This window comes from Heliangelus exortis, chromosome 7 (genome assembly GCF_036169615.1).
Source record: "Heliangelus exortis chromosome 7, bHelExo1.hap1, whole genome shotgun sequence".
Classification (NCBI taxonomy): Eukaryota; Metazoa; Chordata; class Aves; order Apodiformes; family Trochilidae; genus Heliangelus; species Heliangelus exortis.
This window is the reverse complement of record NC_092428.1, coordinates 1,162,295-1,177,318: the sequence shown is the minus strand read 5'-3', so window position 1 is coordinate 1,177,318 and position 15,024 is coordinate 1,162,295. Positions and strand designations below refer to the sequence as shown.

Sequence of the window (15,024 nt, the reverse complement as noted above, 5' to 3'; positions counted from 1 at the left end):
TCCATCCATACACACAGATAAACATAACACTTGCCAATAAATAGGAAAGTGGCATGGCAGGATGAAAAAGACCATGGTCAAGGCAACTAGAAGACTGCTGATCATTTGGTCTAGGCTAACACATTCTTTTGATGTATTCTTTTTGTATTTTCCTCCTAAGGCTGCTGGCATCTTGAGCACCATCAGAACCCTGCAGTCTAACCTTGGAGAAAGGGTCTCAGTTCTCAAGCATTAGCACAAAAGTCTGAATCCTGCTTATCTTGCCAGGTACAGCATCCATATCTCAGTGCATGATCCTCTGCACAGCTCTGTGTTCTATACTTGTATCTCACATCTAATTTATAGGGCTTTCTAGGTGGAAGATGCAACCAGCAAAATAACAGCACAGAACTCTGTGGGGTAACAAAAAGGATACTGGGTTTCTTACTTTCCCTTTATTTCTTTATCAGCTGCTTGAAGCTGCCTCTAACAGCCTAGTAACCCTGCTGCCAGCTTGAGAACTTCCAGGAAGCTGATGCTGTTACTGTGATCTTTCCAGAATGATATTCTTCATTTTTACTGCATGATAAATCCTGGCCACAATGTGTTTGTCTGTTTTGTCTTCTCTTGTTTCTAGGAGTAGGTGCTATCTCTTCATTTAGGGTTAGCTGTGAATGCATCACCAAACTCCAGCTATACTTTGTTCTCCTCCACTCCCTGCCCCTCCCTGGCTGCCCCCCCTGACTTGGGGCAGTTTGTTTGCATCTCAGCCCCCAGTAATCATTGCCACCTGTGTCTGGTTTTGCAGCCCCTGCCCTGGGCCACTCCTGGCAGTTGTGCAGTGGTGGCAGACACACACATGTGGTGCTGGTCATGCTGCACAGGGGGAGCAGACCACACGCAGGCAGCACCTCTGAAGCCTGGGCAGGCAAAGGAGGAGGCCATTAATTTAATACAGAGCAGCTTTTTACAGTCAGGGAGAGAGAGGGGGAAAACTGACTCTTGTTTTTGCACAGAAACTGATTACATGGTGATTTATTTTAAAGGGAGATGGGGTGAAATCTGTGTTGATAATACAACCATAGGAATCTATTTAAGAACGTATCCAGCTTGAAGTTAACCTCATCCATTTCATTGGAGCCTCCCAAGAGAGGAATATGATAAATATTCTTTAAATAAAACATGCTTCACACAGGAAATATAAATCAATTTACATGTTTCAGGATGCTTATAAAGAATGTGTGACTTCTTTGAGCTATTCAGTTGGTCCAAGGTGCTAAATTGTATGGTTCTTGTAGGTTTGTAATGTGTCTGCCTGCTGCAGCAAAGATGGTACAATAACAAAAAGAAATGGGATATAGTAATAAAGGAAATATTTTTTCACACAGCATGCAATTAAGGAGTGGAAGTTATTGTTGATGAATGTCACCAAGGCCAAGAGTTTGGCAAGATTGAAAGCAGCAATAAATTTTTATAGGTCCCTCCTTTAATTACTCTAAGTAAAATAAAGAAAAAAACCCCCAGAACTTATTAAAAGTTCTGGGTTTCATGATGAAGCCTGCAGTTTGGGACAGTTTTAGGATGGCAGCTAGTAAAGACATTAATGTTTGAAGTTTCTGCTTTTCATGGTGCCAGTGGTGGCTTTCCCAAAATCTGAGTCCTGGTGTTTTCCCAGCAGTGACTATTGATCCTATTCACACGTTCTAGTTACTTTTTATTTTCCTATGCTTATGTCCCTGTCTAAGGGCTCCTAAAATGAATTGTAGTGGATTAAGTTTGTGTGAAAACACTGGAGTTACCATGTTGTGTGGCAAGTCACCTACACAACTCTGCCATCAAGTGAGAAGGTGACTTTCTCCTTCTCAGTAGTCATAACTAAGAGTGGTGTATGTGTAAGAGGACATGGTTGTGTGTCAGGAATGCACACAGGTTTATCAAGATCTAGAACTGCTAGGAAAATAAATTCACAGTAGTGTGCAGGATGACACAAAGCCATGAAGTCTTTCCCAATCTTCAGTGCCTGCTCTGCATGCCCCACTGGAGCCTCTGGGGCAGTGCAGTTCAGTGTTGCCCAACACTTCACTTTTGCAGGGCCCTTTCTCAGTGTGCTCTCAGTCCAGCCACGTTCTGAGGGTGAAGCAAACTGGGGTGCCAGTGTCATGTGCACAATCCATCAGGGTTCTGCTCAGTGTGTAATGTGTAGGGCCAGAGCTGTTGCTGGCCTGGTGCTTGAGGTTTGGAAAACCTTTTGACTCCTCCTTTCCTGCTTCTGCTCTGAGCACTCAGGCTTCTGGTAGCACAAGCAGCTCAGCCTCCAGGCCTGCTGCTCTGACTCAAAGGGATGACAAAACAGAGCACAATCATTAAGAGTGTTGCTAGCACCAGGTTTCAAAACTATCACAAATGTTTCATCAGAAATGCTGGCATCAGTGGCTGGAGTTGTATCTTGAGGCTGAAAGTTACTCTGAAGAGTGGCCATCAGATCACCATTCCTTTTGCCAAGGTGATCCTTTAGCATCACATTTTTTTCTATGGCTTTTTGAGGGTTAATCTCCTGAGAGCCAGTGTGCAGGGTTTGTGTTACGGACCACTGCTTTTTTTTTTTAAAGTATCTTTCTCTAGACCATTACCATCTGGTCTGTAATGTCTATTAGCATAAAAAGTGCATCCTGAGTAGGTTAACATCTGACATTTTCTGCAACCCATGTACAGGATGACATTTCCCTAAATCTGCTGCACTGTGGTCCTCCTGCCAAAGGCTGTATCTGGGATATGGATGTGCCTGGGATGAGTCTGTGGATGTACCAGACTCATGAAAGGATGAGTAGCTTGTTATGTATTTATTTTTGGAAGCACTGATGCCAGTCTTTCTTTACTACATGCAGTTAAATTTCCATAGCCACCAAGCACCTTTTACAGACTGAAGCTGCAGTGAAATAGCAGAGAAATGGATTAAATTTCCCAGTACCACATTCATTACAATCTGTTATCAGAACAGCTAGCAATCAGGGAAATTAAATGCTCAGTGGAAGGCAGAGCAGCTTTTTCAATCTGTGTGTCTTCAAGCATGACCAGAAGATAATGTTCACAGAAGGATTTTCTCATCATATGTGAGGTGGCATGGGAACAGGAATGTGCATATCTACATGGATACACACCTGGCTTTTCAAACAAGAATGTACCTGGCAGGCTTGTATTTGCCCATAGCTTGGGCTGTGCCTGTGTCTGGCTATCAGAATGGCTACTGAACGTGTCCTTCTGTCAGGCACAGGGAAATTCTTGCTGCAGAAAGAACCAGAGCACTTTCCATGTGTGCAGAGCAATAAAGTGGCACATGGCAGGGGCCTGAAAATGGCAGCTCCAGCAGGTGAAGCAGGAGTGCTCCTGGGGCCATATCTAAATATATTTATTAGCTCAAGCTGTATGGTTGATGACTGTAGTACTTGTTATATTTGTATATGTTCCCTTAGTTAAAATGCAGAGGACAAAAATCTGTCCCCAAGCTTCTGGGGAATAATGGCAATTAGAGTGACATGGCACAGGAGATGGATCATTGTAGTCCAGCATCTCAGCCAGGACTCCCAGGCTTTGCCCAGGGGTTGTTGTCTTCTTGTCACTTCTGGAGTGTGTGTGTGTGTGTGTGTGTGTGTGTGTGTGTGTGTGTGTGTGCTAAAAGATGCTCTTTCCCTCCAGCCATCCCATCAGGATCTGTCAAAGTGCCAGCTAAAGAAGGAAGCTGTTTATTTGTTAGGAATGGTCTGAGCAGCCTGAGCACAGGGACAATGTTCCAAACACACAGCTGGAATACCCCAGTGGTACCAATCTCTGGCCCTGTTTAACCCACTGGGTTTTCAGATTCCTAATCCTGAGGTGGAAGCTCTGAATCTCCCTCCTTCAGCTGCACCACGTTATCTCTTTTAAATGTTTATTATTTTTATTTTTTTTCTGTCGTAGATACGGTTTCTGTTAATAAACATTCTCAGGCAAAGGCTTTGGTACAGAGAGGTTTCCTAAAATACTCTGCAGTCCCAAAGGGGAGAACTAGTTTAGCAACTAATGGAATGGCTGGGATTGCAAAATAAAACTGTGATTATTTTAATGGCACAGAGATAATTAAGGGAGTATTCAGGGTAATTCTGAGGTATGCAAGGAGAGATTTCTACTCTGGAATACAAAAAAGTCTTCGTTTGTGTTAAGAGAAATGATTACACCTTGAAGTCAGTGACCTGTGGTGGAGCATTTGGTGCACAGGACCTTAGACTCAGAGGCAGCAGGATTCCTGTCCCAGCCCCATGGCTTGGGGCCAGGCTGTGTGCCTGGAGCCTTTGTCTGAGACTCAGGAATAACCAGCTTTGGTTTCTACCTGAAACTACTTTGAAAGCTCCAGAGGAAAGCTGACTCCCAGCTTGGTCACCAAGGGTATCCCAAATTAAATAGCAGCTGTATTTCAAGATGCTTATGAGGCACTTGTCATAATGATGTGGCTCTTTCAGCCTCTGTGTTTACAGTACAAACCCTGACACTCCCCAAGTGGAGCAGTTTATTCAGTAAACAAAGAACAGTGAAAGCCCAGTGACTCAGGGTATGTCTTTCAGTAATTCTTTGTAATTTGTATATATTTATTTCAAACAAATGCTAGCACAATGACTTGGTATTATCTAAACCTTTCAGAACCTTAGGGATTCCCTGTGCACAGCTTACATCTCATTAGTTTTAAGCCTCATACTGAGACAGATGGTGCAGCAACACAAAGTTGAGGACTCAAGAATTTTGGTAGGCTGGTTGTGAAAACTGTTAAAACAGATGAATAAAAAGGCCTAGAACTAAACTGGGTAAACCAGCCCCCCTTTAAAGCTGATCCCTCTTGAGGATGAGATGGCCCTATCAATTCTGATTAGAGAGGAAAATGTATCAGTGAAAGAAAATGTTTAGAATCGTTCAAACCTGAAGTACAGTTGGAATCTCTTTGTACCCCTGTAATGTTGTCAGGATTTTCTGAAAAACATTTGTAGTCTGTTGTCAGAACTATCCTTCCTGACAGAGAGCTGAAGCAGCAATTACAATGCATCTGTGGAAAGCATTTTAGGTTCTTAAATTATTACTCTTTGCCTGGAAAACCTTGTTCTAAGCATTTTCAGGGATATTACCTGTTGACTTAATGAGCTGTGTTTAACTATTGTGATGAGCTGTGCTTGACTCTCAGCTGGTTTTATGTTGTGTGTATATAAATATTTGTCTGTTAGTAGATATGACTGATCCTGCATGGCCTGCCTAAGAAGAAGCAGTTGTTGAAATGACTTTAATGATTAATTAGGCCAGGCAGAAACATGTGCCCATGCACCCTGTCACAACTGCACAGCAAGGCACTCCTTGTGAGGAACCATGGATGTCTTGCACATGTGGCCTGCAGCAGGCCCAGACAGAGAAAATATTTTTTGACTTTCTGAGCTGGGGAGAGGGAAGATGTCTGTGGACACTGGTATGTGTGGCAGCTCCTCCTTGAGTTGGAGAGGCTGGAAATATGGGCAGTGTGATAGAGGGGACAAGTGTTTTGTCCAGGGCTGCAGGCAGCAGTGGTAAAGCTGGAAGCAGAGCCAGGCCTTTGAATGATTGGATCTATACATCCTTCTCCATACCACCCTGCCTGCCAGGCAGAGAGAGGGAAGAAGCTGTGAGGGTGGAAGACAGAGAAGGAAAAATCAAACTTTATCTCTGCTCAGGAGAAAACCATCTTGGTTTGCAGAGCCTGCTTGTTCCCTTTGCATAGTTCCCAGCAAGAGAAGTGTTAAACCAGCATTCACAGCCCTCATTCCTCCTGGGATTCAGAATATAACAGATGTCATGGTTATCTTTGTCCTGTCTCTCCAGTGAGGCTCTAGAGCAAACACAAACAGAACGCTGCCTTCTTTCCTTTTTGCTGTCAATACCAACAAGAATCATAGTTCCTACAGTGATCCCTCTTGTATTATGAAGAGTAAAAGTAGTGGGACTCTCTAGCTCTGAAATAATTTAAAAGTAACTCGGAGACTGTTGAGGACAAGGGCTGCTCATTGAGTGGGTGCAAATCTTTTTTTCTGAAGGATTTCCAGAAGACAAAGCTGGCTTGACCCCTCCCAGATCAGCTGGGAATCTGCAGCATTTACCACAGCCAAGGCTGAAAACCGTGACACAAAATCCTTGCTCTTTTCCAGATCACCTAAACCTTTCCACAGGGCAGTTTGTTTGCTTCCCTCATTTGCCTGTGCAAAGGTGGTGTAAATCACCATAGTCCCACTTGAATAACTTGGTGTCGTAGACCAGGACACTTGGAATGGTTCTGATGGAAAAACAAGGCAGTGCTGCCAGTGAATACATGATGAAATTAGGTTTAGGGAAAGCCTGGGATCTGTTCTCTGCTTTGCCACTGGTTTTTGGGGTGGTCATGGTCATATTGCCTCTCTCTGCCTCAGTTTCCCTACTTGCAGCTTGTTCACTTTTCATTTGGTCACAGCAGAGATGAACAGTGGGCCTGGGATGTAAAGAAGGTGGATTCTGGCTTGTAATTTTTTCCCCTCACTGCATTTTTGACCCTCATCCTCAACAGCTTTGTACTTCATGCCATCGTTTCCACTCTGCACTTTTCATCCCAGCCTAAGTGGAAGAGGATTCCTTCCCTGATGGAAGTAGCTTTAGCAAAAGTAGAATGTCACCAGAACAAGCAGTGCAGTGAAGATCCAGGCCATTCATCCTGACAGCAGAAACAAATGGGTCTCACTTCTGCCCTGCCATTTACTCAAGCAGAAAACAAAACAATAGAGATGAGGAAAGATCTGACAGAGCTGTCACAGAACAAGTGCACCATGCCAGTAATTTGAAGGATTAAGGACCCCAAGCCTGACACAATAGCCAGGGCCATCCTGTTCACTGGGTTCATGGATTAGAGGGATGTTTCATATGATTCTGATTTTCTTTTCAACTCTGGCTGAACAAACACAGTCTGTGTGCTTGCAAATCCCTTGTTAGCAATGCAAAAAGCCCATACAGTTTCCCTTTCACTACACTCTATGATTTTACCTTTGGAAAATGTTGCAGTTGCTGTGTCTGGATGCCTTCACAGAATCAGCAGGACTTGGTGTCTGGTTTAAATAGTGGGATGGTGGGTGGTGGGAGCCCAGAAGAGGGGCCTGGAGTCAATATACCTGCACAAGGCTTTGACACTGAGCCTGACCTGAGCTGCATCACCTGGTTTGCATGTCTAGGCTGCTCTCTTGTACAGTGGGGTATTTCACCTCAAAGTGCCCTTCTGTGCTCTGACTGCGACTCTGGAAGCAGCAGGATTTGGGATAACTGGTGCCATAGATTCTATTTTAAGTGTGTCTTGTACAAATTTAAAGACCTGGTGCTTCTTTAGTGCTGTGAAAAGTTTATCTTGGGGTCAAGGATCAAGTCAAGCAGGGGTTTTTCTTCCTCTCCCATTACTGCTACCAGGCTCTGTCCCATCCCCTTCCTTTTCTTGTGCAAAACCCCACCTGTGCCTCCTCTGACATCATCTAGAGGCACAGCTTGGGAATTTCTTTGGGAATTCCACAAACTTCATGAAGTTAGGAGTATTTGTGCCTATATACTTATGACATACCAACTCTTGTCATTCAAAATCTACCAACGTACATGCTGTGTGGGAGCACTGGAAAATTTCCAGGGAGGTATCACAGCTCCTGGAGCAGCAAGTGGACTCTAATGCCAGCTGTCTAGGGAAGGGTCAGTTGCTTTTTTTTTTTCCCTAAACTAAAATCTCAGTGGAAAGCGAGGAGGAAAGTAAACGTGTGGTGTAGCCAAAGTCTTCCTAGTCAAAACCATTCTGATACACTTTTGAGTGCTCTCTGTCTGCATTGCCTGGAATCTGTTTATCTCTCTTTTCTCATGCCAGTTATTTAGCCATTGCATTTATCTTGTTTCAATGAGGGTATTCAGATTAGCATTAAAATTCCAAAGCACCTAGGTAATGTCTCAGGGTTGCAAGTGTGATGGTGCAGGCTTTGTACCCACACAGGGGACAAGCCCTGTAAAGAGAGGGATGCCTGTCCACTGAGATTCCTGTGCAGGCTTTTAGGGCAGTTGCTCACAGAGGTCTCTACCTGAAGTCTGGATGGTTTCCTGTCCTCCAGAGGAGAGAGAAAAATAGATTCAGTCCCTGCTCACTGGGCAGTGTGCTGAGGATGCAGTTGCAGAGGGGAATATTCATTCATTCATTCATTCATTTACTCATTCATTCATTCTTTCAGCCTGAGCTGCCTCTGCATTGGATTCACACCAGTAACTCTGTGGTGAAAGATTTGCTCCCCCTGGTAACAGAGCTCCTGGCAGGAAGGGCTGAGTTCACATCCCAGTGAAACCATTGGCCCTGGGAGGGCCTGGTGTTCGTGCTCTCATGTCCCTGTGTCATCTTAGCCTGGCTGTAACTGTGACCAGCTTGGCTGCCAGGAAGACAACAGTAAATGACACTCCTTTATTTAGTGCAGCAGGGGCACGAGCAGGCTGCCTGCTTTGGAGTGGAGCAGGAAGATGGGGCATTTCAGGAGACAAATGTATTTACAAAACACTTAGCAGATGGGCATCTGTAAAGTCACCTGCTGGCAGCAGGCAGGTACCAAGCCCTCTCCTGTCCCAGAGGAAATGCTGGCTTCTTCCAGATAGGCCAAGTATGGTTTGATGGGGTTTTGATCTGGATGAGCTAAATGGTGCTGGCTTGGTTTTGGAGCACTTTCTGAAAAATATCTGCCCTTAGTTAGGGGGGTGTTCAGAAAAACTCACCAAGTTTTGAAAAAGGGGTTATGTAGGCAAATATGCTTTCACTTGGTTGGTTGGTTGGTTTCTTGAGGGCTGGGAATTATCAGTGAATAAAATCTCAGCCTCTTTTTCCCCCCTTCTTTCCTTGATGATGTTCAGCCTGGCTTTGGTGCCTAAGTGGGTCCAATGGCTTTGGCAGGATGCCACAAATTTTATCACCTTTCTCTTCATCGGATGTGAAAGAGGAAAAAAAAAAAACAAACCAACAAAACCAACAAACCACAACCCACATTTATTTTCTGCCCAAAGCTGGGTTTCAGATTTGAGCTTTCCCTGGCTCTGAGCTGATGGCCAGGTTCCTCTCTCCTGGGGATTACAAGGAGCAGAGGGCTGCTTCCATCCCCATCTGGAAGGCTCAGCTCAGAAATGAAGGAGCTGCCCCTGAGAGGTTGGTGTGCTTGTAGAGAGAGCAAAGTCTGGTGCTAAACTCCCTTTGCCTCTCCTGGCAGTCGAAGCCAAAAGATGTTTGGTTTTCTCTCGAAGTAATTGGGAGATTGAGCTCCAATTAATTTCTTTTTGGCAATTGGGTTGTTTGGGGATGTTCTTGATGCGTGGGGAGCATTCAAGGGAGGGCAAATCAACTCGGTGCCTGCGGCTGGCAGTGCATTAAAGACAAAAACGACTTGGAAGGTGGAAAAAAAGAGAAAGAAAAGAGAACTGTAGGGGCTGAAAAAGAACAGGAGGCGTCATGCCAGGCTCAGGAGGATGAAATTCCCTCTCTGGCCGCTGCGCTGCCTCCTGACACCTCCTGACACCAAGGTTGCCTGTCCCTTACTTTTGGGGAGCACCGAAGCCGATCTAGGAGCTGTGCCCTGAGTGTCGATGAAACCTAAATGACAGCATTGACCCCAGGAGCTGCAGGGGCAAGGGGGCAGGGATATGTGATGCATTTCTCCTGATTTTTTTTTCCCCAGGTGAAGCAGCCAGTGATCTATCAGAGTCATCTCCCTTCACCTTCCCCATCTCTTTTCCTATCATTTGCAGCACATGCGGCCCATACAACCCTGGCTGCGCGGAAAAAAATCCCTCCTTAACCTTTACCCCCACCCTCTCCACGTTTCACCAGCCACGCAACAGGTCTGGCGTGGGGCTCCCGCATCCTTGACCGCATCCCCCTCGGGGGGCTGATTTCCCACCACCTCCATTAGAAAGCACAGGCCCCCTTTTTTTTTTTTTTTTTTTTTTTTTCTTTTTTCCCCCGCTCTCTCTCCCGATCCCTCCTCCTTTTTCTCTGCCGAGCAGAGCTCGCTCCATGCCGGCGCCGAGCGGGCGGTTCCGCGGCGTTGCCGGGGGGGCGGTACCGGGGGCGGTACCGGCTGCGGGGGTTGCGGAGTCCCGGCGGGCAAGCAGGCAAGGAGGGAAGGAAGGAAGGAGGGGAAGCAAGCGACCGGGTCTCCAAGGTAAGCTCCTCCGCTCGGGTAACTTTTTTTTGGAGCAGGCAAGGGTCAGTCGTCGTGTCTGTCTGGTGCGCGGTGAGAATCGCCTTGGCTCCATTTTCTTCTTCTGGAGATGATTTCTATAGCCAGAAGGACTAGGTGTTCTTTAAAGGGCCATCGGGCTGTGAGATATCAGCGCCTATCCCTCTATTTTTTATTTATTTGTTTTTTATTTTTATTTCCCTGTAGTATCTGGAGATGTTACGCCCTAATTTTTGCAAGCCTGCATTCGGTTTGCAGGCAAAAATCGGTTGCAGATGTAGAGGAGTAGGTTGGGGAACGACTTTCTCCTGCTTGTAAATAGCAATGCTATTTTTCTGTCAGTAGGAAGGGGGAGCAGAATGCAGCGTTGCTTTTAGAAGGAGAGGGAATGCACACGGGTGTTTTCTGTGTGCCTCCGGACTCAGCAAACTGAGTGGCTCCGGGCTGGGGAGTCCGTGATCTCCCTGTCCCCGGAGATCCGAGCCCAGGATGTGTGCATTACAGTTGTTCATTCATCAGCGGCTGCAGATAATGCAATTACCAAGTCAGCGGCTCTCAGATGCTGCCCTGCCCGTGCCGTGCTGGGAATACTGTACTTTAGGAAGCCAACGCTTGCTGTAGTCCAGGAAAAAACAAAAAAAACTGGGATGAAGAGGCTGCTGGTTCCTCTCGCTGTGTCGTTCTGAGGGTTTGTGTTTTGCAGCTTTTGCAAGCCCTTCGAAAGGAACTCAGGAGTGAAAAATAATGGGCAGCAGCTTTAGGTATCACCAGTGCCTGAGGAATGGTTTAGAAGCCTGAGAATTCACAGTAGTTTTAATTAAATCCCATCACAGAAGGGGCTTCATTTAGGTTCTCAGTTTTTTTTTACTTACATATCAGATTGTGCAGCCCTGGCACAGCTAACCTGTCTCCTGAGGTGCCTTGGAAAAGAAGGGAGCAATAACAACAAAAAAATCAGCATCGTGATGGACACAACTCTCCTTTATTTATTCATTAGGCTATTAGTGTGATGAGGAAAAGCCATGCCGGCCCTGCTGTGCAGATCTCCTTTCAGCAGAACCTCCTGTGCTCCTGCCCGTGTTTGATTTTTATCCAGCGAGTGCCCTGTGCTCCTGCCGGTGCTGCCACACCTCCACCCGTGGGCTGCCCCTGCTCACGGGCATCGGAGGGGAGCCCGGGGGTTGTCAGTGGGGTTTGTTCTCAGCAGAATGTGCTTTTTCCCTCTTCCACTCTCAGATCAGTGTTTGCTTACTTGTAGTGGCTGCTGCTTTATTCTGCCTGGTGCTGCTGTTCTGGGACAATATTTGTTATGTTAGTATCTCATTTTTGTGTGGATTAAGCTGCTGAAGGATTGTTCTCGCTTCAGTTTGCTGCCATGCCATGAAAAGAAACACTGTCTCTTCCAGACGGCTTCTCTACCTGGATGGGAGAGGGAGGCAAGGGGAGGTTTAGCTTGCTCAAGGTTACTAGCAGTAAGTATCTCTTGACTTCTACAGGCTGAACCCTGTTGGTTCTGCTGCATGTAGACATGTTCAGAAAATCAGTATGTGCCACATCTGTGTCCCTAATGACTCCCATTGCTTTCACCCTCCCCTTTTCCTGTGAAGTATCCTCCTTATCTTTGAATAGGAGTAGTGAATTTTAAAGACAGTCCTGCTCTACAGAGCCAATGCTGATTGATAATTCCATAAAAAGTGATCTTCAGGCAGTCAAAACAGCACGCCTGCCTTTTTTTTTTTTTTTTTTTTGGAATGCATCAGCTGTTTTGTAAACAGAAACACACACATAACACGGGAGCTCATGCCTGAACTCTCTACATGAAAAAGAAACAGTGCCTCATAAATTTCCCGTGCCCAGAAGGCTTACTGCCTAAAAGTCAGGCAGAACCCTGTGCTCCACCAGAATATTATTCCCAGTTTCCTTTTTTCCTTCAGCACCCAAGCGGCTCAGGGAGCACAACAAGTACCGGGGTTCCTCCGAAGGGAGGTCATGTGATGAGCAGGTCTCTTCTTGTGGCTTCTGGTCGCTCGGGAGGGAAAATACTTGGAGTGGGGAGGGAAAAGGAGAGCTCAGAGGAGCTCCGAAGCACTCTGCAAATGTTGAGTTAGGAGTTTGCTGGTTTCACAAAGGCTCAATTTGGGAAAAACAAACCAAACAAGAATGTTAAACCTGCTTGCAAATGGCATGTCCTGGTTTTAAGAATGTGCTCTGGATGGGTGTGCTCGGGTGCACGTGTGTGCAGACACTCGGGTCACTGTTAAGAGATGGCAGCAGATGTTGGACACAAAGTTTATTTATTCTGCTGCCTACAATGTGCTAATTAATTGATGAAACTGCCACAGAACGCTTTGTCTCAGTGGTTTCCTGCAGCAGGGAGCAACATGGGTTATCTGTTCCTTTATGTTTCTTCATGTGTTTTCAGTTTTGTGGTCCTTAATTTCACTGAGTGCCTCTTGGTCTGCTGTGGGCAGATGGGGAGTGTAGTGCTGCTGATGGTTTTGGCTGGATTTTTTTTGAGCAAAGACTGTAGGATTTATTTACTACAGGGATGAACATTGGGTTTTCTGTCCTTGTTGAGTCCTTTGCAACGAGCCAGAGAGGTTCTGTCAGTCTGATCCTGAAGTCTTCAATCCCTTTCCATAATCCCATTAACTTCTGTGGAGCTATAAATGTGAAGGAGCATTATGGAATTAGGTTGTACACTGGGTCTTGTTTGGGGTGCAAGTGGTAAGGCAGGGTCAGCACTTTCATTGCTGAGTGTAATTTATATCAGAGTAGAGGCTACCTATAGGATTATGGAAACTGCTTGGGCCTGCAGAAGTGGACAGGAAGTTTCCAGCAGAGAAATCCAGCTTTGGATTTTTTGAGCGTTGGGAAATGCAGTGGCAGCAAGGATAAAGTTCAGTGTTCTTTGAAAATTGTTTTAAATTCAGGTCTCTGAGGCTGTGAGTCATGGGTAGGTTGTTTTATTCTTTGCTCCTATTATGTTAAAGAATCTGCTAGGGCTTTTACTTGTTGCTCAAGATTTCTGAAGCAGGAGCCTAACCAAAGCCTGAGTTTTCAACAATGCTGGGTACCCAGGTGCTTCCCTTCACTTTTTCCTTTTCCTTGAGTGATTGGCATTCAGCCTGCATATCCAAATAGGGATTTATGGACCTGATGTTTGGCTTCAGTGTGTTTTCAGCCTCTGCTCTGTGTAGACACTGCTGTGTCCCTTCTAGATGCCACAATATGAGCAGATTTTTGGACTGGCTTGTTTGGTTCAGGTAGAGGCTTTGGGAAGTGATGATGTTGTGTCCTCAGAGCCAGCTTGGACCCTCTGTGGCTTATCCAAGCTTGGCAGTGAAGGCAAATGTGCTGCTGGAGGAGTCTTTCAGAGGAGGGGCCATGCTGATGCCAGGCATGCTCAGGGTCTTTGGAACTCTGCACTTTGTTTTCCATGGAAATCCATCCCTGATGAACCACAGCTGGGACCTGGGTGGTCAGGCACTCAGTGACAGCTCTGCTGCTGGGTACACTTGTGCCTCCTTCTCTTTGCTGTATTTGCTGAAACAGACACTGCATGCCATCTGGGAGGGAAATGTTATTTAAAGGCTGTATAAATACATTTATATATATATATATATATATATATATATATGCCTTCTCATGGCCTCACTCTGATAGCATGAAGTAAGATTGAGTCATTTTGGATCCCTGCATCACTGGGATGTGTTAAGAAAAATAGTATTAGATGAGACTAATAGGGTAGAAAAACTGGTTTGTGATGTGCTTCTCAGCTCAGACACTTTGTGTCTGAATTTGGGTGTGTGAATGCCCCCGTGTCAGTTGGTATTTTGTTACCTCTCTTCCTTTCACACCTGCTTAATGTATACAATGCAAACCTGGGTGTTGGGGTTTCTTACCCATTCACAGGAAGAGGAGGAAATCTGGAGTGATTTTTAGGCAAGTTTGTTCCCTGCCCTGTGTGAAGCCTTCTAGGACCAGAATTACAGTGTAGCACTAAATCTGTGTCTTATCTGCAGCTGCCAGCACAGGCAGGCAGCTCTGCCATCACTTCACAGCCAGAGGAAATGAGATGTGGAGAGGTGAAACAATTTCAGCAAGAAATTATCTTTTATATCCATAGTCGATCTTGTAACAGTTTATTGCTGTTTGCCCTCCTCATAAACAGTAAAAACTTTGAAGTGAGTGGCCTTATCTGAGAAAGCAAACTGTGTCTCAAATCATTCTTTGTTAAGAAGACTTCTGAAATGATTCCACTTCCTCTCATCCTGAGAACCCAGAGAAGGTCACGCAGCCCTGTAACAACTGGAGGGGGTTCAGTGCCTCCAGCCAAATGGGAAAACAGGAAAGAGCACCATGGCTGAAAACCTGGTTTGATGATTTATAGCTACTCTGGTCTGTGGAAGAATCAGTGATTTACATAATATGAATGAAATGGGCCCCAAGACCAGAAGGCTCTTCTGGTTTTGAATAAGCACTGCAGCACTCAGTGCTCAGGGGGAGAAGTCCCATTGCCCCTAGAGCAGAATGAACACCATTAGGATGAAGATGACTCTCTGGAAAGGGAGGCTCTTAACAGAATACGAGTCCATTTTGCTTGGTTTCTCTCTCTGTATTGATCCTAACATTTAAAGGTCAAAAGCAGCAGTTGTTAAGTTATAGTTATGAGTTTTGGGAACCTCTGCCCCCCTCCCAACTCGTGCCCTTGCAGGAAGGCCAAGCCTCATGCTCCTCACAGTCAAATGCCTTTCATAATCATAGGGATGGTTCCTGCAGCTCGGGCTGGGCCAGCCAG

General features: G+C 45.6%; 1 protein-coding gene across 45 annotated transcripts in view; it reads left to right on the top strand.

Annotated features, from left to right (window-relative positions):
• Window positions 1-15,024, top strand: part of SORBS1 (sorbin and SH3 domain containing 1) — a 168,298-nt gene that overhangs the window by 21,531 nt on the left and 131,743 nt on the right. For 37 of the 45 annotated variants that reach the window (XM_071748028.1, XM_071748026.1, XM_071748057.1 and 34 more), the window contains exon 1: window positions 10,043-10,205. The exons of 1 other annotated variant lie outside the window; for it this stretch is intronic. In XM_071748028.1, coding sequence (XP_071604129.1) covers window positions 10,058-10,205 — 148 coding nt within the window. In that variant the 5' untranslated portion in view covers window positions 10,043-10,057. Of the gene's footprint in view, window positions 1-9,988; window positions 10,206-15,024 lie in introns of those variants that run through there. 7 more of the 45 variants (XM_071748053.1, XM_071748066.1, XM_071748052.1 and 4 more) reach the window with 4 other exon arrangements.